Source organism: Suncus etruscus, chromosome 7, assembly GCF_024139225.1.
Source record: "Suncus etruscus isolate mSunEtr1 chromosome 7, mSunEtr1.pri.cur, whole genome shotgun sequence".
NCBI classification, from domain to species: domain Eukaryota; kingdom Metazoa; phylum Chordata; class Mammalia; order Eulipotyphla; family Soricidae; genus Suncus; species Suncus etruscus.
Genome location: NC_064854.1, coordinates 52,062,066 through 52,083,489, shown reverse-complemented (window position 1 = coordinate 52,083,489; position 21,424 = coordinate 52,062,066). Strand labels below are relative to the sequence as shown.

Below are 21,424 nucleotides of genomic sequence, written 5' to 3'. Positions count from 1 at the left end.
AGAGATTCTCAAACTACTGCCCACTTTCAAGAAAAACAAACGAATATCACTCAGTGTACCTCCCACCCAGAAATCCATCTTCTTGAAGAGGAAAACAGAAAGTCCCCTGAACCCCTAATTGCACTCAAGTGGTGGAAACCACTGCCCTGGGTGAAGGTGCTTGCCATGCATGCAGCCCCACTACCTGAGCAGCCTACCCCCTGTTTGAACCTGAATATGCCATATAGTTTCTCAAGGACCACCAAAAGTGACCCTTGATCACAGAGCCAGGAGTCATCTCTGGGCACTGCCAGGGAGCCCCAAAACAGATTTTTCAGAAGCTGGTAAAGAAGCTAAAAAATTAACTTAGAGCCACTTAAAAATCCATTTCCTGGGCAATATCATAATGACCCGTTGGATTTCATCATAGTTTGTATGTCTCTTGTTATTTTGTTACAGCAGAAAGGAAAAATAAATACTCTCATTAAAATAGAATACACCTACACCCAGCAATGTTTAGGAGTTATTCCTGGATCTGCACTCAGAAACTACTCTTGGTGGGCTCAGAGAACTCTCTGGAAAGCTGGGGGTCAAATCTGGAACAGCTGCATGCAAAACAAATACCCTACCTGCTATTCTATTGCTCCGGCTCAATAATTTTTTGTTTTTATGTTTTGTTTTGTTTTGGAGGCACCCTCAGCTGTGCTCAGGAATCACTCCTGGAAATGCATGGGGGACACTATGGGATGACAGGCATTGAACTTGGGTTGGTCACATATAAGGCAAGCACTCTATCCGCTGTATAATCTCTCTAGCCTGCCAAAAATAGAATACATGTTGCCAATAGGCCTCTAGATTCTATTATACCATATACTGTGTATTGTAATGGTTCACCCAAGTGCTGGAATGACCACTTTGGTTAACTAAGGTATCCCCCCTACACACACACACACACACACACACACACACACACACACACACACACACACACACATCTCTGTTTCTCCACTCACACAGTGCTCCCATCACTGCCTGGGTTTGCCCTGTGCCCAGGAACTAAATTGTGCTGGCAATATTTACCAAACATCTCGGGCACAATCACTAAGGCCTCTCTGATATCTCTCCAGCAGGGAAAAGTTGGTCCATGCTAACAATCTGATCACTTTCTCATTCACTAAGCCATTCCCAGTCATTGCTGTTGGCTGGCTCAGTGGCATTTATAAAGTCCTGCCCTTAGATTAGTGCCTGTGAGCAAAGGAAAGCTTTACATACCAGCCAAGCTGGTAGCTAAGGTTGTGAGCAGCCACACAGCCTGTCCACGGCAGCACAGTGTTGTTCTAGGTGTCCTTTGTGGGTCTATGAAGTGGGACAAATACTCATAGCAGCAGGAAATGGCAGGTTGGAAGCTCTCAGTCTTCCCTGCCTTATGGAAGTGGAAGGTTTCTGCTGCAGAAAGTCTTTCTCCTTGAGACTTGAGGATCCTGAGCAAATCCACGCCTTCTTGTTCCCCCACTGAGAGATTGAACTCCAGGGATCGCTCCTACCAGGAGAGCTCCATAACTCAGAAGCCAGGGAAGTTCCCCACTGCCCTGAGCTCTAGCTGATCTGGGAAGCTGCAGGCCCCCATGGGGTGACCCTCAGGGCTCCAGAGCAGAGTCCTGGTCATGCTGTCCTCTTGCCTCCCTTCCTTCCCCTAGATATCGATGAATGCGAGAGCAGAGACACGTGCCAGCACGAATGTAAAAATACCATCGGCAGCTACCGGTGCCTCTGCCCACCCGGCTACCAGCTTATGGCCAATGGGAAGACGTGTCAAGGTGAGCAAAATGCACAAAGCTTAACACTGGGGAGGGTGAGATAAAATACCCCCTTCTTGTTTTTGTTTCTGTTTTTGTTTTTTGTTTTTGAGGGTCAAAACCCAAGCTCTGGAATCACTCCCAACAGTGCTCAGGGCTTAAGTGTTCCTTGTTCTGTGCTCGGGGGTTTTTCCAGGCAGTAGTCAGCTATCTTGGGGATAGACCTTAGTTCAGCTACATCCAGGGCCTGTCGTTTCATCACCCCTATTACTGTCTACATTGATCTCGCTTTCTCTTCTTACCCTCCACTGCTGGGGAGCAAGCCCAGGGCCCCCCACATGAAGGCTTTAGAACTGAGCCCTCAGTCCAGCCCCACATTTCACAGGCTCTGAGTGGCAGCACAAACCTTGTTGCTTGCTCAGGTCCAGAGCTCCACCTCTAACCCTGCATGGCATCTGAGTGGTACTGTCGTGGCCTTAGATTTTCTTACAGACCTCAACAGTCTGTCACTCCCTTCACATCACTCTTTCTCTGCTTCTCCTTACCTAAGCAGTGATCAAAGATCAGACTGAACTTGGATCAGAAAGAGTTAGAGGAGGTACTAAGGAGAATACTTTGAGAGGGAGCACTTCTCAGGCAATGCTCAGTCCCTCCCACCCCCACCGAACTTCTCCAAGCATGATTTAGCCTGGTGGCTGGTTCAGTGCCACTTAGGGCCATCAATGCTGGGGGTCCCTAGGGTGTGTGATGAGTTCCTTGTCTCTGAACCTATCTACTCTCGAAGATGAACCCACTCATGTACTCACATAGTGGTTTGCAAAGGGTCAAACCAATACAAAGCACCCTGGCTCCTCCTTTACTGGCCGGGGGCACCATGACAGGCTAGCATTTAATGTGATGCAGAAAGAACCCAGCGGTGCAAAGTCATTCCACGCAGCTGTGCCAGGGGCACCAGACATTGCCACTGTTTATTCTTGGGTGATTTCATCAATAGAGTAAAAATAATTTTACTACTTATCAAAATCTCAGAAGCCTCACCAAAGCCTAGAAATGTTATATGGGTCTTAATGTACCTCTGACTTTTCTCTTGTTTGTGACATCTACAAACTGGATTTTCTTCTGAAATACAGCCGATAAAAATCTCCAAAAGGGGATGAAACAATAGTATAGCACATGCCCAGGATGTATCCTCGATATCCCATATGGGTTGATCCTTGTTATCCCATAAGGTCCCCCTAGCACCACCTAGAGTAATTCATTGCACAGAAAATGCAACCTAAATTTAGTTGCAATTGATAAGTAACACTTTGAAGGGTTTTGTTGTTGTTATTGTTTTGGAGATTTTTGAGAGGAAGATCCCTGCCTGGTAATGCTTAGTTGTTTTTTTTGTTTGTTTTGTTTTGTTTTGTTTTGTTTTTTTGTTTTGTCTTGTTTTGTTTTGTTTTGGTTTTTGGGCCACAACCGGCTGTGCTCAGGAGTTACTCCTGGCTGTCTGCTCAGAAATAGCCCCTGGCAGGTATGGGGGACCATATGGGACACCGGGATTTGAACCAACCACTTTTGGTCTTGGATCGGCTGCTTGCAAGACAAATGCCGCTGTGCTATCTCTCTAGGCCCAATGCTTAGGTTTTAACTCCTGGCTCTACACTCAGCACTGGTGGTGCTCAGGGATGGTGCTATGGGATATTAAGGATTGAACCCAGGTCAGCGCATACAAGACAAGCACTTTCCCTGGTGCATTATTGCTAAAGCTCAGATTTTTTTTGGAGGGGGGAGAGGGCGGGTACACCTGGAAGTGCTCTAGGGTCACTCCTGGCCCTGCACTCAGGATTATTCATGACAGGGCTCAAGGGGCTTTATGGGGTGTCAAGGATCAAACCCTGGTCAGCCGTACATAATGCAAGCAAGCACCCTATACTATTTCTCTGGCCCAAGATTTATTCTTTTTAAAATTGTGCTCATTGATTCTTCTCTTGCCCTGATCACTCATTCAGTGAAAATATTTTTTATGCTTTAGTTGCATCCCCATCGAGTTGAAAATAACATAAGAAAATCGAAAGAAGGTGTTGTGTTGCACCCGCCATCTCCAGGAGCTATTTTTGTATTTAAAAAAAAAAAAAAAGATGAGAGAAAATCCAGTTCTGCTCTTCTTTCAAGAAGTCTTTGAAAAACAGTGTGGGGTCTTTCAGGGAGAGTCAGGGGCATTTAGGGGAAAAGAAGAGGCTGGTTTTCATCAAATGTAAGTTCCTGAAGCTTTCTGGGGATTAAATTGTCAGTAATCAAAGGGTCAGGAAAGTGAGTCCTACACTAAGCAAGGATGAAGATATTAGTCCCCAGTGCAAGACAGAAATACTGACCTTGGGCTGCCTGAGGAGCAGGGAAAACCATTTTGGTTTTGTTTTTCTAGCCCCCATGCCCTGGTGCTCAAGATTTATTCCTATGGAATGCTGAGGATTGAACTTGAATTGGCCCCTTGCAAAGCCAGCACTTTATTATTACTGTATTATCGCTCAGACCCCAAGGAAACAATAAGATACTTGACCAAGTATTAAGCCCCATGAATCTCACTCTTTCTGTTTAGAAGCATCATGGCCAACATTGGAGAAAGGATGTCTGATGTGGCCAAATCTTCCCAAAGTAACCCCTAACATTTGTCAGAAATTGGAATTGCTCTCTTCTTCCTACACATGACAAGTGTTTCCAGCTTGCTTATCCTAAATCTTTTTTTTTTTTTTTTTTTTGGTGTTTCCAGAAGCCCTTGGCTAAGTAGTCATGTGTCTGAAATCTCTCTGGAAGTTTCCAGCTTATCCTGCTAAGCTGAAATCATGGCAATACTCTGTGTCATAGATGCAGATGCTTTCATTTCTGCCATTATATTCTCATAACATAATGCCAGACAACAGAAGAGAGTTTCTTTGTCTTTCCTAGCTCCTTTTTATGTTATTATTTTTCCCATGAAGTACTGTTTTACTGCTCTGGACAGGAGACCATTTCTCTTGGAAGTTTATTACGGGACTCAGCAGGTTTCAGAACTAAGGTGAAAATGTAGAGAGGAACCACTTCTAAATGTTTCTTGGCTGTTGAGATTATAATGAGGACCCCTGAGAGAATTTGCCCATCAGGAATGCTTGCATGAGCTCAAACCCAGATACTGTCTACTCCAGAGCACCAGAGTCCCACCCAGCATCCTGGCCTGAGCTAACATGAGCATTGAACCACCTGGCTGACTGGCTGAATATGGCTGAGTGGCCCTCTGAGCACTGTATGGGAGCACTCCACATTTTGAATATGTTAGATATATTGCATTAAACTGAAATTATTAAGATTAATTTTACCTGTTTTCAAAAAATGGGGTGGCAGAGTGATGGTACAGCAGGATGGCACTTGCTTTGCACCTGGCTGATCTGGGTTTGATCCCTGACATCCCATAGGGTGCCTTGAGCACCCTGGGTGTGGACTAGTTTTTTTTTTTTAAAGGGGGGGGAAGAATTTAGAGGTTAGGAGGCAGATTAGCTTAACACTTATTTTTTATGATGAACAGAATTATTCTTGAATTTTACTAAAAACAGACTTTTGGGACCAGAGACATAGTACAGGATGCAGGGTCCTTGCTTTGCACACAGCCAAACCAGATTTAATCCACAGCACCCCATGTGGTCCCTGAGCCCATCAGGAGTGATCCCCTGAGCACAGCACCAGGAGTCAACCCTGAGCACCACTACATGTGGCCCAAAAACAGCAACAAAAAGACCAAGAGCTAAGACCATGGGTCATAGAAAGCCTTGTGGATATTTGCAATGCTCTGGTCTTTCCTGTGCCTGGAAGCATTAGCACCTGATATCTGAAGAGGTTGGGAGCAATGGGAAACCTTGGTTTGGTTTGATAGAGAAATGGGATGGAGAGAGGAGAGGGCTATTTGGGTGCAGATTGCAGATCTTGATGGAAATTGATTACTGGAAGAAAAAAAAAAAGGAAATTGATTTCTGGAATATTCGCTGTTCTTGGACTGTGGACAGGTTCGTGCACCAGTGACCATTTTTGAAGCTTTTGTTCTACAATAGGATCCTTTGATCTGACATCTCAAATTCCTTAAACATTTGCTTGAATCCTGTGAATTCTTTTCAGAAGTCCCATAAACTCAGTCTCCTCCCTTCCCTCCCTCTCTTTCCCTCCTGCCCTTCATTCACAAATCCAAGCCTCCCATTGCTAAAAACTTAGAAATTGTGGCTTAGAAACTGATTTTCAGAGACTTTCAAGTGAAAACTCGGTTCCATTCGGTCATCTCTGTTCCCACCTCCGGAGCTGGGGTGGGAACAGCAGAATAAAGCAAGTCTCCTTGGGCCTGGCACTTTGGTCTGGTTCTGCTCAGCTCTTGGTTCTGTCTCTGTCCATCTGCCTGACTATCTGTCCTTTCCAATATCTGATCACTGTCCACCCCGAGTGCTGACCCTTGGTTCTCCCTCCCCACCCTGGCCCTCTACCCTCCTCCCCTGCCCTGACCTTTCTCACCTGACCCTCCATCCTCTCTGCCCCAACCACCACTTGATCCCCCTTCTACCCGGCACTGACCACCTTCCCCCCCAGATGTGGACGAGTGTCTGGACGAGCGCATACGCTGTGGCCCTGACCGCATGTGCTTCAACACCCGGGGCAGCTTCCAGTGCATTGACACACCATGCCCACCTGGCCACCAGCGGGACCCTGATTCTGGGTACGTGAACCCCATGCCCCTTCCTGCCCTCCCCCCCCTCCACATACCCTGTCATACCCGTGCTTCACACCATGGGTGATGAGTTCCTGCTGCTGGGAGGTGCTGACACACCACTTCCAGCCTTCTGAAATATCCTCTCAGCCTGCAGCGGGTAAACCCTCAGCATATGGGCCTGGTTCTTCCTGGGGTTCCCTCAGGTTTCTGGATGCCCTGGGGTGGAGCCCCTGTCTGGACTGGGGTGACTCAGCTGGAGGTTGAGGCTCGGAGCTTCGCTGAGTTAACACTGGTTCTGTCACCCAAAGGGAGTGGGGAGGACACAGATCACCTAGGGTGGTAGGTAGTGGGCCCTGCTCCCAAGAAGGGGGTTCTTTTTCTTTGTCTTTTTTGGGGGTCACATGCAGCGGTGTTCAGGGATCACTCCTGGCAGTGTTTAGGGGACCATATGGATCAGAGATCAAATTCAGATGGGCCACACACATAGCAAACGTCCTCCCCACTGTCCTATTTCTCTGGCCCAGGAAAGGGATTCTGAACCCTTGCCTCCTGGAACATCATCAAGTGGGGGCTCCCTGAACACCCTGAACCTCATCCCTCACTGGGAAGAGGAAAGAGGAAACCACCCCTACAAAAATGTGGGGGTGCACTGGCATTAATGAGCTGAAGAAGGACCCAGCTTAGACTGTTCTTGGTTCCCCTCTGCTCCTTTTGGCTTCCACAGAAGCTTCCCAGCTGTGTCCCCACAGCCTTGTAAGCTTGAGGGAAGGAAATGGAGTGGTTTCATTCCAGACCCAGGAAAAGCAAGGAGGGACTGAGGGTTTCGCTGGGATTCCTCAATGATCTCATTCCTTTTAGAAAAACAAATTGATCAGGCCCAGAGATGGGACAGCCAGGGGGGTGCTTACCTCCCATGCTCATAACCCATACTAATCCCTGGCACCTCATATGATTCCTGGCTGTTCCCACCTCCCTAAAATAAGATATATCGGGGCCGGCGAGGTGGCGCTAGAGGTAAGGTGTCTGTCTTGCAAGCGCTAGCCAAGGAAGGACCGTGATTCAATCCCCCGGCATCCCATATGGTCCCCCCAAGCCAGGGGCAATTTCTGAGCACTTAGCCAGGAGTAAACCCTGAGCATCAAACGGGTGTGGCCGAAAACCAAAAATAATAATAATAAGATATATCAAGTATCAGTACACTCTATGAGACTAGTACACTAGGTGGGAATCTCAGGCAATCTCAGGGGAGATGTCAGAATTTGGAGAACTTGAAGGAGAACTGGGTTCCATTGGGAGGCCAGTCTCAGGGGGAAGCCCAGAGAACCAGTCATGGGGTAGCAGAAGAGGCACCAGAAACTTGGCTCAGGGTCTGAGTTGCTGGCACAGACATGGGCCAGATCTCCCACAGTCAGCCCAGCTCCCACGTACCCAGCTCCCTGTCTCAGGACCCAGTTCTCTTTCTCAGGGCTCAACTTCCCGTCTCCCCTATTGTCCACTGATGCTGTGCCTCTAATTCTCAGATTCTGCTTCAAGAGCTGCCCCCCCAATGACTTGGAATGTGTCTTGAGCCCCTATGCCCTGGAGTACAAACTTCTCTCCCTGCCCTCTGGCATCGCCGCCAACCAGGACTTAATCCGGCTGGTGGCATACACACAGGAAGGGGTGATGCATCCCAGAACCTCCTTCCTCATGGCCCAGGAGGCCCCCGCTGTTCCCTTCGCCTTGCGGGACGAGAACCTGAAAGGCGTGGTCTACACCACGCGCCCACTCCGGCAGCCAGAAACTTACCGCATGAGAGTCCGCGCCTTGTCCTACAGCCCCAACGGGACAGTGGAGTACCAGACCACATTCATCGTCTACATCGCCGTGGCTGCCTATCCCTACTAGGGTGCCCCAGGCTCAGCCCCTTGCAGCCCTGCAACTGCCCATCTTGAATCCGGTGCTCTACTCGCTTCCCCGGGCTGTGCTGGGGGCATGCCGAGGGGTCTCTGTTTCTCTGGGCCAGGCGTCTTGGTGAAGTCTAGACTGAGAAGTTTGTCCCTTGTGGTTTTCTTAATTTATTACACTGGAGCAGTTACTTTCCAAAGGTGATTCCGAACAGCAAACAGGACCTAGCAGACTGTCAATAAATTACCAGTAGCTTCTTACCTAAGCTAGTTTGCTATAGAAAAAAAAAATACAAATACAGATATAATTACTAAACTCCAGCCAAGTGGCATTTGGCCCTTTATCAAATAATCAAACAGGTGTCTGGATCAAAGCTTATTAAGTAATTTATGAAAAAGCTCGTTTTAAGCTATTCTTTCTTTATGGTTCTTTTCTTGAGGAAAAAGAATTAACACACCACTCTTGAATTTTTTTTTATTATCCCAAATGGTGCTTACCTTGATTGAACCTACCAAATAAGGAATTTCTTTTGGTGTTTTGTGACATCAATGGCACTGACTTAAGATGATAGAAAATAATTTATCCTCAGATGGTGTTCATGGTATGATGTTTAACATTTTATATAACCTTTCATTCATTTAGCTCCATAACTTTTACATTCCAACATAATTACTGTCTGTTGGGAATTTTTTTTAAATGCCCACGGGATAGTTTTCTTTGTTTTTGTCAAAAATTTTGTATGCTCAAATTAGCATAACTTTTAAACGTCAATACACTGTATGTGGTGGTAACAAACTCTGGAAGCAATTGCCGAGATGTATTCTATTTTTATGAGTGTATATATATTACCTTCGTGTGCATTTTCTATATAATATCTGAATGACTCATAAAATTTTATAAAAACAACAACGATGTTTGCAGTAAAACCAACCAAAATAAAAATTTTACATCCTTTTTCTTAACGCTTTGTAAAAATGAAAATTGTGTTTTCTTCAGCCATAACAGGTTTTAAATTTTAGAGTCATGACCTGTAGTGACAGTATAGTGGGAATCAAGTGGGAGCCTTGCGGTATGACCAATCCAGGCTCAATCTCCTCTACCCCATTATGGTTCCCTGAGTTCTCCAAAAGTGATTCTTGGGAGTAGAGCCAAGAGTAATCGCAGAGCACCATCGGGTGTGATTCAAATCCAAATAAAAGGGGGCCTGAAAGAGAGTTCAGCAGTTATTGTGCCTGACTAACATGAGCTGACCGAAGTTCCATTTCCACACACCACAGGCTAGGGGGATCTTTATATCCTCAACAATGCAGCACCATATCCTGAGACCCTTGCTTTGAGCCTACTGGCCTGCTTTGCCCATAGTTATTGATGAGGCCCCTGGACCTCCTGAGCACTATGTGGGAATGACTCCCAAAGAGGAAGAGAAAATTGAGAAAGTAGTGCCTGTCCAATGGTTTTTGGGAAACAGGACAACCATATACATGGGGTTGCAACTGAAACTAGAGAGAGCACAGGTGGAGGCCATACTTTGCATGAGGCTGCCCCAGTTCTATTCCTAGCAGCACCTGGTCCCCAAGCATTGTCCAGTGCAGCCCTGGACTCCCGGATGTGCAGGTATTTGCCAGCACTGCAGGATCCGAGCAGTATCCTGGGGCTCCATCATTGGATTCCCAGGCAAGTTGGTCAGAACTTGGCCAATTCCTACCCAAATACTGCTTGGGAGACCTGTTCCTCCCATCCCCCAGAATGAAATGGACCTTTCTAATCTCAAGTTAAAGGGAAATGATCTACAGTGGATGAAAGATTTTGATGTTAGATCCAAATTCACTGAATACATAGAAGAAAGCTTCAGTGACACATTGACATCTCACTGGTGACTTGATTCCATCAGTAAGGAAAGCAAAATCAAGAGTAAGCACATTGGGTTATATTAAACAAAAATACTTCAGCAATGTGGAAGAAGATATTAATAGAACCTGAAGACAACCTACTGAAAGGGATAAATATTTGTGCACCAAACCTCTGATAAAGGTCTGATATCAATGTATATAAAGCAAATCATATACATGTAATTTGATTTTTATCAAAATTTAGCAACAAAAACTCACAATTAATCTCATCACAAAAAAAGGGGAAGAGAACCTCAAAAGAAACCGTGCAGATGGCCAACAGGAACATGGCACAATATTCATTATTGCTACTAGGAAAATGTAAATCAAAACAAGATAGTATCTCAACACCAGTACTACAGCTTTATCAAAATCCTCTACACCAGTGGTCCTCAAACTATGGTCCGTGGGCCACATATTGTATTTGTATCTGTTTTGTTTCTTCATTGCAAAATAAGATATGCAGTGTGCATAAGAATTCATTCATAAGTTTTGTTTTTACTATAGTCAGACCCTCCAATGGTCTGAGGGACAGTGAACTGGCCCCCTGTTTAAAAAGTTTGAGGACCCCTGCTCTACACCAAGGGGTTGTAGAGGAAAAGGACTCTTGCTCATTACTGGTGGTGATGTGAACTAGTTCATTTTCTATAGGAACCAGTATGGAGATGCCCTAAAAAATTAAAAATAGAATTTCTGTCTGATGCAGCTTTTCCACATAGATACAGGTGATGGAAAGATAGGTTCTACCAGGCAATCAGCAGTTTCATTTCCTTGAACCATCAGCCCAGAAAGGCCAGAATGTGATTTTATGTAAGTAATAAAAATGGTTTCAGAACACTGTCTTAAAAGCATTTTTAGTTGCTGAAGTAATTCCTGAACCACATGGTTATGGAAATTTAGGGAAGCAGTGACAATCCCAGGGAAAAGGCTGACCATGTATGCTGAGTCACTCACCACATTACCTGAGCCTGGCACATGAGAAAATAAGTTAATCAATGTGACAATTACAATTTATACTTGTTGGGCAGACTTATTATTTGTAGATACAGTTGTGGTCAGTGAGGGGCCTTCATGATGAAGAGCCATATATATAAAATACTGGAGCATCAATGATGGGAGAAGAATGAATTATAGAAGAGATTACAAAAGGAGTCTTTCTGAAAATTCTCAGGTTTTTCCAGCCAAATAGTAAAAGGAAATTTCTCCTGAGAAATGAGCTAAAATCTCTCTTGCTAAGAGGCAGAATGGATTCAATTTCCTTTTTTGGAACAGGCAAGAACTGCTATAGCAGTTGGGCTATAGCAGTTGGCAATTGAAGCATAGCAAAGAGAAGAAACCATAATTTTTCTCCAGAAGTAAACCTGGAAAGATAGGACTTTTGGAGCAGGTCCATAAAAATTTCTAACTCCTTTGAGCTTCATATGTTAACAGCATTGGGCTATCCAGAGAGGAGTCCCCCTTAAAAGTGAGAAATAGGTTACTGAGCTCAGAGTTGAGATTTTAAGGGAGGGGTGGACTCAATTAATGTCTCCCAGAAAGTTTTGAAAATCATTAAGAGTTCTGAGATCTTTCTGTTAAATGGAGTATTTCTGGGGATGCATTGCAGTGCATTCCAGAACATAGTCCAAATATTCATATAGTGGCAGCGTCTGAATTTTTTCTGTGGCAATCTGTAATCCAGCTGTTGACACTCATGCCATCATGTCCTTACATAATCTGAAGCTCACTATCGTTAGAAATGCAAGCAAGATATCCATAGAGTAATAAAAGCATGGGGAAACCTTTACTAGCAGGGCGTAAAACTACATTAACAAAATATTGTCACATAGTAAGTGAGTTTGTCATTCTCTAAGGTAAGACAGTCCACTGAAATTTATGCATGGGAGCTCTGTTATGAGAAGGAATGGAAAATGAAAAACTTTTGCAGGTCTCTGAGTGTATGGGAATGTTATAAAAAAACAGTCTTGGGGCCGGAGAGATAGCATAGAGGTAAGGCATTTGCCTTGACTGCAGAAGGACAGTGGATCGAATCCAGGCATCCCATATGATCCCCCGAGCCTGCCAGGATAGATTTCTGAGCATAGAGCCAGGAGTAACCCCTGAGCGCTGCTGGGTGTGACCCATGATGCTCATGCGTTATTCCAGGCTATGTGCTCAGAAATCTATCCTTGCTTGGGGGACCCTATGGGACGCTGGGTTTCGAACCCAGACTCATCTGGGTCATTGTGTGCAAGGCAAACATCCTATTGTTCTGCCTCCCAACTTCTTTTATATAATAAAAACAGGAAAGTTCCATTCTGAAAATGAGGTTTCAATATGTTCCAGTTTAAGCTGTTCCTCTACCAAATCTATTAGTGCCTTTATATTAAAGTCTCTAATTTTGTGTAGTTAAAGGGCCACTGTTGTGACCACATAGGATCATGGGATTTCAACTGAATGCAGAGGGATGGCAGGCATTAAAATGCAGTAGCCCCAATTAAAAATGTGTGGCCTCTGAACTAGTAGCCAGAGGAAACTGGGGGAAGGATTATGATACTCAGCATGACATGATCATGTAGATCTCTATCCCATAGATTCAGGGTCAGGGAAACTACATATAAGTTCAGGGTCAGGGGAACTACATATATCTACATATAAGGTGGCATATATATCTGGCCCAATGCATTTTATCCATCTAGCACTCTGTCAGAGGAAGAAGGAATGAACATACTCCTTGTGAGCCATAAGGCATTTCTTGCATAGCCCTATTACAGGAGCAGTGGTGTGAAGGATCAATAGAAATATCAGCACTTGTGTCAGACATAACTTTAAAATTTTTCCCATGAATTCCAAGTGTTATAAGTGGGCACTCTGTCTTTGTAAGCTTAGAGGTAAAGCCCACCAGGGGATTAGCAGAGGCAGCTAGGGGTTTGATGCTACCAAAGCCTTCAATCCTAAGGTGATCAGAGTGGCAAGACATTACAAAGAGGAGTAGCAAAAACTGAAAAATGGACTCTCCCTTCTCAAAAGTCCAACCAGTTGACATGGAAATGACAAGTATTATATTACATATAATTATATAATATATTTTGTATTATATGTTATATTGTATTATATTATATTATATTATATTATATTATATTATATTATATTGTCATCATGTTGGAAACAACATCCCAATCTATTACTCTCACATTAATGGCAATTTCCTTAATAGACTGATTTCCCCCAGGAGTAGGTCTACAGTGCCCAATGGGATCAGTCTCTTTATGGTAGATTTTAATTTGTAGGGGCATTGGGCTGGTGTTATGGTTATGGTCTCAGGGCAAGGGATATCAAAGGCACAACTTCCTGAAGTTACAGGTTGGAGCTAATCTTGTTCGTAGCTCTGTTGGCCTGAGCTGGGAAAGGGAGGCACCAGCGGAAGTGTTCTTTGATTCTTTGGGACCTAGGACTGGCCCCATATCCATTTTGTTGATACTGGATGATTGGGTAGTGGTCTTGAGAAAGAAGGTCCAGGAGGAATCCTGCAGTTTCTTTAAAGTTGCCCATTTTCCACAGTTAAAGCATCTGCCCTGAACCTGTGAAGCCTGGGGTTGGCCTCTTTTCTAACTGCTTGAGACAGGTTTATCTGTTGACCTGCAGTCTCTAGCCCAGTGATTTTCCTTGCTGCACCTCAGACAACATCCAGGTGGTGTCCTCCAAGGATGGTATTAGGAAATGCTCTGTATTCCCTGCAGAAATAGCCTGACCCACCCAATTATCCTGAGCTCACCTCCAAGCTGAATAAACCTCAGCATCATGAATGTGTGCCCGATATTTGATTGAACCAACATACTTTTAGATACCCCACATCGTCTCTCTCTTTGATAAGGTGCAATATCACCTAATAATCTTTATTAGCATTCTCAAAGGCTAATTTATTTATTAGGTAGTGCTTTGTTTCTTTACCTCTAACCTACTTCTGAATAGCATCTGTCAGTTCCCCCAGAAATTCTGTGTATGGTTCAGCTATTCTCTGGGAAATCTTTATATAGCTTCCCTTAAATGCAACATTAGCATCACTTTTTTTTCCCCAAGTCCTCAATGTTATTTCATGGACCTATGCCAAAATATCACAAGGTAGGCAGTTTGCTTTTTTTGGGGGGTGGGGGAGGTTGGTTTTTGGGCCACACCTGGCAGTGCTCAGGGGTTACTCCTGGCTGTCTGCTCAGAAATAGCTCTTGGTAGGCACGGGGGACCATATGGGACACCGGGATTCGAACCAACCACCTTTGGTTCTGGATCACTGGATCAGCCGCTTGCAAGGCAAACACAGCTGTGCTATCTCTCCGGGCCTGGCAGTTTGCTTTTTTATGTAAGCGTACTTCCCTTTCCTGATTAACAACTCATAAGTCATTCAAACTTCTAACATTCTTCTTCCAAAATGACGTAGGGTGTGGAATTTAGTCTTAGCCTCATCGTTAAGCCACATCTTCCACTGCCAAAATTGCAAAGGGCTCAGGCAAGTCCTAGATATTTGTATGAAAATCCTGAGGATTCCAAAGCACACCTCACTTTAACCTGTAAGAAACTCAACACAATACAGGGATGTTGATCTATATGAGGTGCAGCCCTTTTTGAGCTGGCCAAGTGAGGCCATGTTCAAGCACTCACAAAATGGAGACTGATTATTTTCCTGATGGGCTGGAAAGGAGCTGCTGGGTTCATGAGGCCTAGATATTTCTATTGAGCCACTTTCAGTCTCTGAGACTGAAGGAGCAGTAGCTGCTTTGCTATATACTCTCCCTCACCTGAGGCACTAGATCTAGCAGATCATGTCTTCTCTGCTTTAACACCAGTGATGAGCAATGGCTTATTAGTCCTGGAATGGCTTCTATCTCAAGGACATATTACCACTGGAAAGGAGGTTTTACTCTCTAACATTTCAGAGATCATGGTATTCATATTTCTGAGCAAGAGATTCATATTCCTAAGTGAGAGTTTCATATTTTAGAACAAGAGATGCATGTAAATGCGCCAAAATAAGATCAAAATTAACATCAACTTACCCAGCATGCATATCACCATTCCAGTAAGAGATATAGTGAAAGGTGTAGCAACATCAATCAAAAACTGAGAAATGAGCATAACTTTGAACACCCAGGGAATTCTGACCCTGACCCATGAGGGGACCATTTCACTCATTATTATTGGGATCTTCTCAGGTCCCTGTTCAATGCACCAAATATAATGCCCCAAAATGTCATATTCCCACCCAGGGAAGGTGGGTCTGGAGCAAGGATCACTGCAGGAAATAATTCACACAAAACTGAGAGTGAAATACACTTGGATATGTAGCAATCTGTCTTATCAAGTCCAGTGAGAGTTTCCTGCCAGAAATTCAGTTTTTATTGAATACAGAGACCATCCCAAGGCAGGGGTATAGGGACAGAAGGACTATCCTGAGCCAATCCTGCCCAGGTTTTCTTGAGATATGTGTAAAATATGGTAAAACAAGAGGTGATTTTTGTTTTGGGTGAAACCAAGTTGTATGTTGTAAACCAACTTCCAAGCCCAGTTTTTTCCCCAGCATCACAGAGTCAGAAGCTTGCTAAGAAGCTCCTGACAGGTTCTCTGTGTCACACGGAACTGTAGCCTGATTGATTGCAAATCTGCAAATCACTGGGAGATATTCCAGGTTCACTGATTATGGTTTGAGAGACCCCCACCCACAAATTTTAGAAAGCAGAAAGAAGTTCATAGTCCACTTAGAGGGCCCCTTGTAGTGGCTGGTGTGTCTCTTAATAATCAGCTTCTTCAATTCTGAGCCAGATAGACTCTAAGCTGTAGCTTCTTTTGCAAAATTCATAATCATGGGAGTGGGTTCTACTTAAGGACTTTACTAGATCCTTACTCCCTACCACCATATGTCCAGCTTCAAAACTTTTTCCTTCATATCAAATCCCCACCATCAGGTAAGGAATAGAGACTTCCCAAGGATGTGAATCCACTCCCCGAATTCCAGAGTTCAACATCATGTGCATGCGTGCATGTGAAATAGAAGTGGTTCCTCAGCAAAGGCTGCTGTCTTTTTTTTTTTTTTTACTTCTTCCAGGTTTTGGGCAACACCTGGTGATGCTCAGGGGTTACTCCTAGCTATGAGCTCAGAAATCGCTCCTGGCTTGGGACCATGTGGGATGTCAGGGGATTGAACTGCAGTCTGTCCTAGGCTAGTGCTTGCAAGGCAGACACCTTACCTCTAGCACCACTGCTCTGGCCCCAAAGACTGCTGGCTTTTAAAAAGAAAAATAAGGGACCCTGAGATAGTACAGGTGAAGGTACTTGCCTAGCACTGCTGACCAGTGTCCCATATTATATAGGGCCTCATGAGGATTGATCCTGGAGTCAGGAATGAAAATCACTGAGTGTGGCCCCAAACTCAAATAAGTAAATAAAAGACAAACCTATTCATTTGTTCACTTCACACATAAGAGCCTATTCATTCTTCACAAGGAAAACTTAAGTGGGAGAGCTTATTGTCTCACTCTAACCCAGGTAAGACTCATTTCCTCTTCAGGATTTAGAGCTGTTTGTCCTTTTCTTGCTATAAGAATGAATCCATCCAGGGATCAGTGTTCTTGCATGTGAAGTATTTTTTATTTTTTTTACTAGATCAAAGATTTGATGTGGCAGCTCCAGAGCTAAAGCACTTGCCTTGTAACCTAAGGACACAAATTCCTATTCCCCAGTTTTCATTATAATACCATGATTTACCAAATTCAGAAAACAATCATTTCAAGGCATTCAATATTCAAACACCAATCCCACCACTAGTGGTGACCTTCCCTTTACTAGTGTTCCTAGTTTTCCACCCACCTCCACCAAATTTACTCATATTACTTGTTAAAACAGCAAGTGGAATGATCAAACATTTAGATAGATAACACAGATCAATGTAAAATGATAGTTCTTTTTATGGTGTTACTAAAGTCAATATCTGAGGATTTACTGGGATGTGGTTGATACTAGTTGAGCTTCGGTGTTACTGTTCAGGCTCAGAGCTTGGGAGAATTACTATGTGATTTTCCCATTAAATTTCCTCTGATTCTACTGAGCTGACACTACTATAAGATACTGAGATTTCACCTGCCTGGCAGTTTGACAAGGTTAATTGGCAGAGAGGCAGTTTCTGTTGAAGGAGTAGGGGATGGTGCTGGGCTGCTGTAGTTTATGCAGAAAGGGGAAATCTGCCTTCACCCCATATACTGAGGGTACCATAGAAGGATCAGCTAGGACTGGACTAGAAGCTATGGATCTAATCCTGGTGGATCCACTGTCTGGTCTCTGACATACTGAGCACTTTCCAGCACACTCAAGCTGAGCATGCAAACACAAGTGTGAGAGAACCACTTCCAGACTCTGCGAACTCCAGGGCTAAAGAGTGACCCCAGCAAACACTGAAGCCAAGTGTGTGGGTCTGTCATTACAGTAAGGGGAGATGGGTATGGGAGACCTAAGAGGGGGCCCTGCTCTAGGCACCCCAGTAACTTCTTGATGAGGGTCACATAGCCCCATGTTCTGATCCAGCCAGCTGCTTCTCCTGACTTTCTCAGGGCTATCAGCCTCACAACTCTGGGGCTCTAGGGTTCCAGGTGTCTGCGTTGTGGGTTTGTAACACAAAAATGAACCCTGCTGGTTCACATCTTTCCCACCTCAGACTGGCAGCAGGGTGGAGACACTCAGGGCTAAAATGGTTCCATGTGTGCAAGCTAGTCCCCTGCTTGAGTCAAAAGGAGACCCTGGAGAACGCACGTCCAGAGGTGGCCAGGTATGTAAAACACGGCTTTGGAACATCAGGAGAGCTTCATGACCACATGCTGGTGAGCTGCCAAGTTCCAGGTTTTCCCAGAAGGGCCAGGCAGAGGCCAGGCTTTCAGTGAAGTTGCCTCTCCCTGGATCTGAAAGCTCCGCTGTGCCAAGTCTGAGCACAATGAACATGGAGCTGAGTTTCCCATTTGACCGTCTTGGCCAAGGCCATTGAGAGTCTCTTCCAATTCTCTGTTCTCCTAGGCACAGACTGGGAATTTGGAAGTGCTTCACAGTATTTTCTGGATGAGCCTCTGGCCCAGACCTATTGCCTCCATCCTGCAGCTGGAGACAGCTTCCCTGCATTCCGCCTCCTTCTCTCCTTTGCCATTAGCAGAGACATTTTTCATAAGATTCATCTTTCCGTCTCTCATCTAACTTTCTTTCCATATCTCTTTCTGCTCTGACTTCCATTTCTCTGTCTCTCCATATCTCTAATCTTCATCCCTATATCTCTCTGATCTCTGTCTCTCTGTCTCTCCATCTCTTATTCCATCCAGAGTCTGCTTCATAATTACCTATGATATGGGCATATTTACTAAGACCTTGTTTGTCACTTTAAAGCAATCCCTGAGTGTCAAATTTAAGACATCATATTTTAAATCAACTTTTAAATTATGAGGGGCTGAGTGATAGTACAATGGGGAGGGCACTTGCCTTGCACGTGGCATCCAATATGGTCCCCTGAGCACTTCCAGAAGTCATTCCTGAGCACAGAACCAGGAATACACTATGTGGCCCCCCCCAAATTTTTCCCATTCCTCCTTCCCTTTGTTGTTGATGTTGTTATGGGAACTGACATGTCATACATGTGGCCACAGCTCATATTGTATAGCAGTGCTGCCCCTCAGGAACACTTTTAGTTTGAGTGCTGTCTCAGGGCTGAACTACATATGTAGTCAAGAGTCTCCATGCAACTCACACTTGTGCTCTCGAGTCTCACACTTCCTGGCTGTAGTGTGGAGTGAACCCTCCGTGGGACTCACACACACACACACACACACACACACACACACACACACACACTCACACCTGGACACAATGTGACCAGAAATCATTTTCAGCACTGGTGTTCATACAGTCACCTAGATAACTCTTGGGCACAGACTCCTGCAACAACAAGTCTGGAGGTTTGGCTGTGTCCACACACATGTCCATGTCTGTCCATGGCCACGTTCTGTCCACATCCATAACTGAACATGACTCAGAAGCTTTTTGGGGGTGGGCCACTAGCAATGCTTGGGGGTTACTTCTGGCTCTGCAGTCAGAAATTACTCGTGGCAGACTTGGGGGGAACATATGGGATTCTGGGGCTAGAACTCAGCTCAGCAGCATGCAAGGCAAATAGACTATCCACTGTGCTATCATTCATCCCTCCACAGGGGAATGATGGCATCTTTTCCCTCAAAACTTTCCCAACTTGATAATTCATGGGCTCACTGCTGCCCATTTCTTCCCACTCTGCCCAGCCCTGTCTTCATACCTGCTTTTTGTAAGGACAGCAAGCTCAGAAGCTCAGGCAGAAACTATTAAGGGGAGCAAACAGGAGTCTGGGATATAGAGTCAGAACAGAGGGAGAATCCCGTGACTGGGGAGGGGGAAGGAGACAGGGAGCAACTAGTGGCTCCATTTTGATGTAGAGAAAAAAATAGATTAAAGAAATCAGGACAGCTTGTGGAAACATCTGGATGGCAAATGCAAGGTTCCGTCTGTCTTCCCAGACATCTGGTCTACCCACAGCTCCCCTGGTTGTTGTATGAAAAGAGTTAGAACACATGGCAATCCTGCTTTGTTTGGATGTTCTACCTTGCCTTCCTCTGCCCCATAAGTTTGGAGTCTGAAAGGGTGAGTTTGAGTCCCATTACCCTATCAATTAGGCAGATAGTGGGTCCTTCCTATGGAACCTCTAGAACACAGAAAGCAAAAAACGGCAGAGCAGACCAGGTTTCAGCCATACAATATGCCCATATGTGCTTGGTCCTGAACAGATGAGACAGAGCTAAAAACTCTCAAACCCCCACCTGCACTCCACAGCACCCTCATCTCCCCACATGGAAACTGGCTGACAAGAAATAGGACAAACATGCCAAAGAAATGCCACCTCTCCCAGGCTACTAGAGTTAGCCTGTGACTAGTTTCTGGAAGCCCGTCTGGTGGAATGGATGCTTTACAGACACAGCTTTTATATACTCCTTTGAAGTCATAGCTTTTATGTGGTATCTGGAGGATTTGTGGTTTGGGAATATTAGGGACTTTATGTAAGTGACTAGGGAGAAAGGGAGAGAAAGAGTAACTGGTCCGGGGTGTGGAGTGTAGAAAGTGTGGCTGGTCTGTGGGGACAAAGTGATCAGGAAGCGTGGCTTACCTGAGGGACCAGGAAGTGTGGCTTATCTGAAGAACCAGGAAGTGTAATTTTTCCCCAGAGTTCCCCATAGGCAGAACATGTTAGGAGTATAATGAGGGTGATGAACCCAGGCTTGAGGGGTCCAGAGGAAAGTATCAGCCTTTAAAAAAAAATGGAACGCTTCACAAATTTGCGTGTCATCCTTGCACAAGGGCCATGCTAATCTTCTCTGTATCGTTCCAATTTTAGTATATGTGCTACCGAAGCAAGCACGAAAATATCAGCCTTTACTTGCATCACAACAAGACAGTGATTCTACCTGCTATACATTCACTATCTAAATCAGCTCTTGACTGTCTACAATCCCTGGGGGTTGGGAGGGGGTGGCACAGAGATAGTACAAGTTCGCCTTGCATGCTGCTGACTCAGATTCCATCCCCAGCATCCCATATGGTCTGCTGAGTCCACCAGGAGTGATCCTGGTATGTAGAGCTAGTAATAAACCCTGGGTACAGCAAGATGTGGGTCATGTAGCAGGTCAGCCCCTGAAGAGGTTGACTGATGGTGGGATGGAGAATGAGGCCCTTTTCTTCCAGCTCGGAGCACGCGTCTGCCACCCTGTCTAGCCCACGGTTCTGAGGTGAAACGGCAGGTAAACAGCTCGCAGACAATCAGGCTCGTGGAAATATTTGCTTTATTCGGATGGACAAAACTGAAGTCCAAAGACTCAGATTCAGTTCCAGCCAGCAAAAAGCCCTCGCCTTCCACAGACCCTTGCTCTTATACTCCAGAGTCAGGTCCCACCCAATGGTGGGATCAGATACCAACCAATGGTGGAAGCAGAATCAGGTCCTACCCTAGGGTGGGGGCAGAATGCCAGGTCACACCCTAGGGTAGGGCACAGATTAGGGTGAGCAACATAGTAATCCCCCAAAATATTTACATACACAACAGGTCAAAAATTCCACTGGGTAGGATTTGTGATTTACTGTGAAAA

At 45.0% G+C, this 21,424-nt stretch overlaps 1 protein-coding gene and 1 non-coding gene across 2 annotated transcripts in view; one reads left to right on the top strand and one right to left on the bottom strand.

Moving 5' to 3' along the window:
* The window catches only part of HMCN1 (hemicentin 1), a 414,107-nt gene extending 404,933 nt beyond the window's left edge, over positions 1–9,174 (top strand). Inside the window, 3 exon segments of the mRNA XM_049777571.1 lie at positions 1,677–1,796; positions 6,360–6,486; positions 8,001–9,174. Of these exon segments, the coding sequence (XP_049633528.1) occupies positions 1,677–1,796; positions 6,360–6,486; positions 8,001–8,367 (614 nt within the window). The 3' untranslated portion in view covers positions 8,368–9,174.
* Positions 9,175–20,593: 11,419 nt separating this feature from the next.
* LOC126015052 (U6 spliceosomal RNA) lies at positions 20,594–20,700 on the bottom strand. The gene has a single exon (XR_007497956.1). It is a non-coding gene; the product is annotated as a U6 spliceosomal RNA (small nuclear RNA).
* Positions 20,701–21,424: the final 724 nt, after the last annotated feature.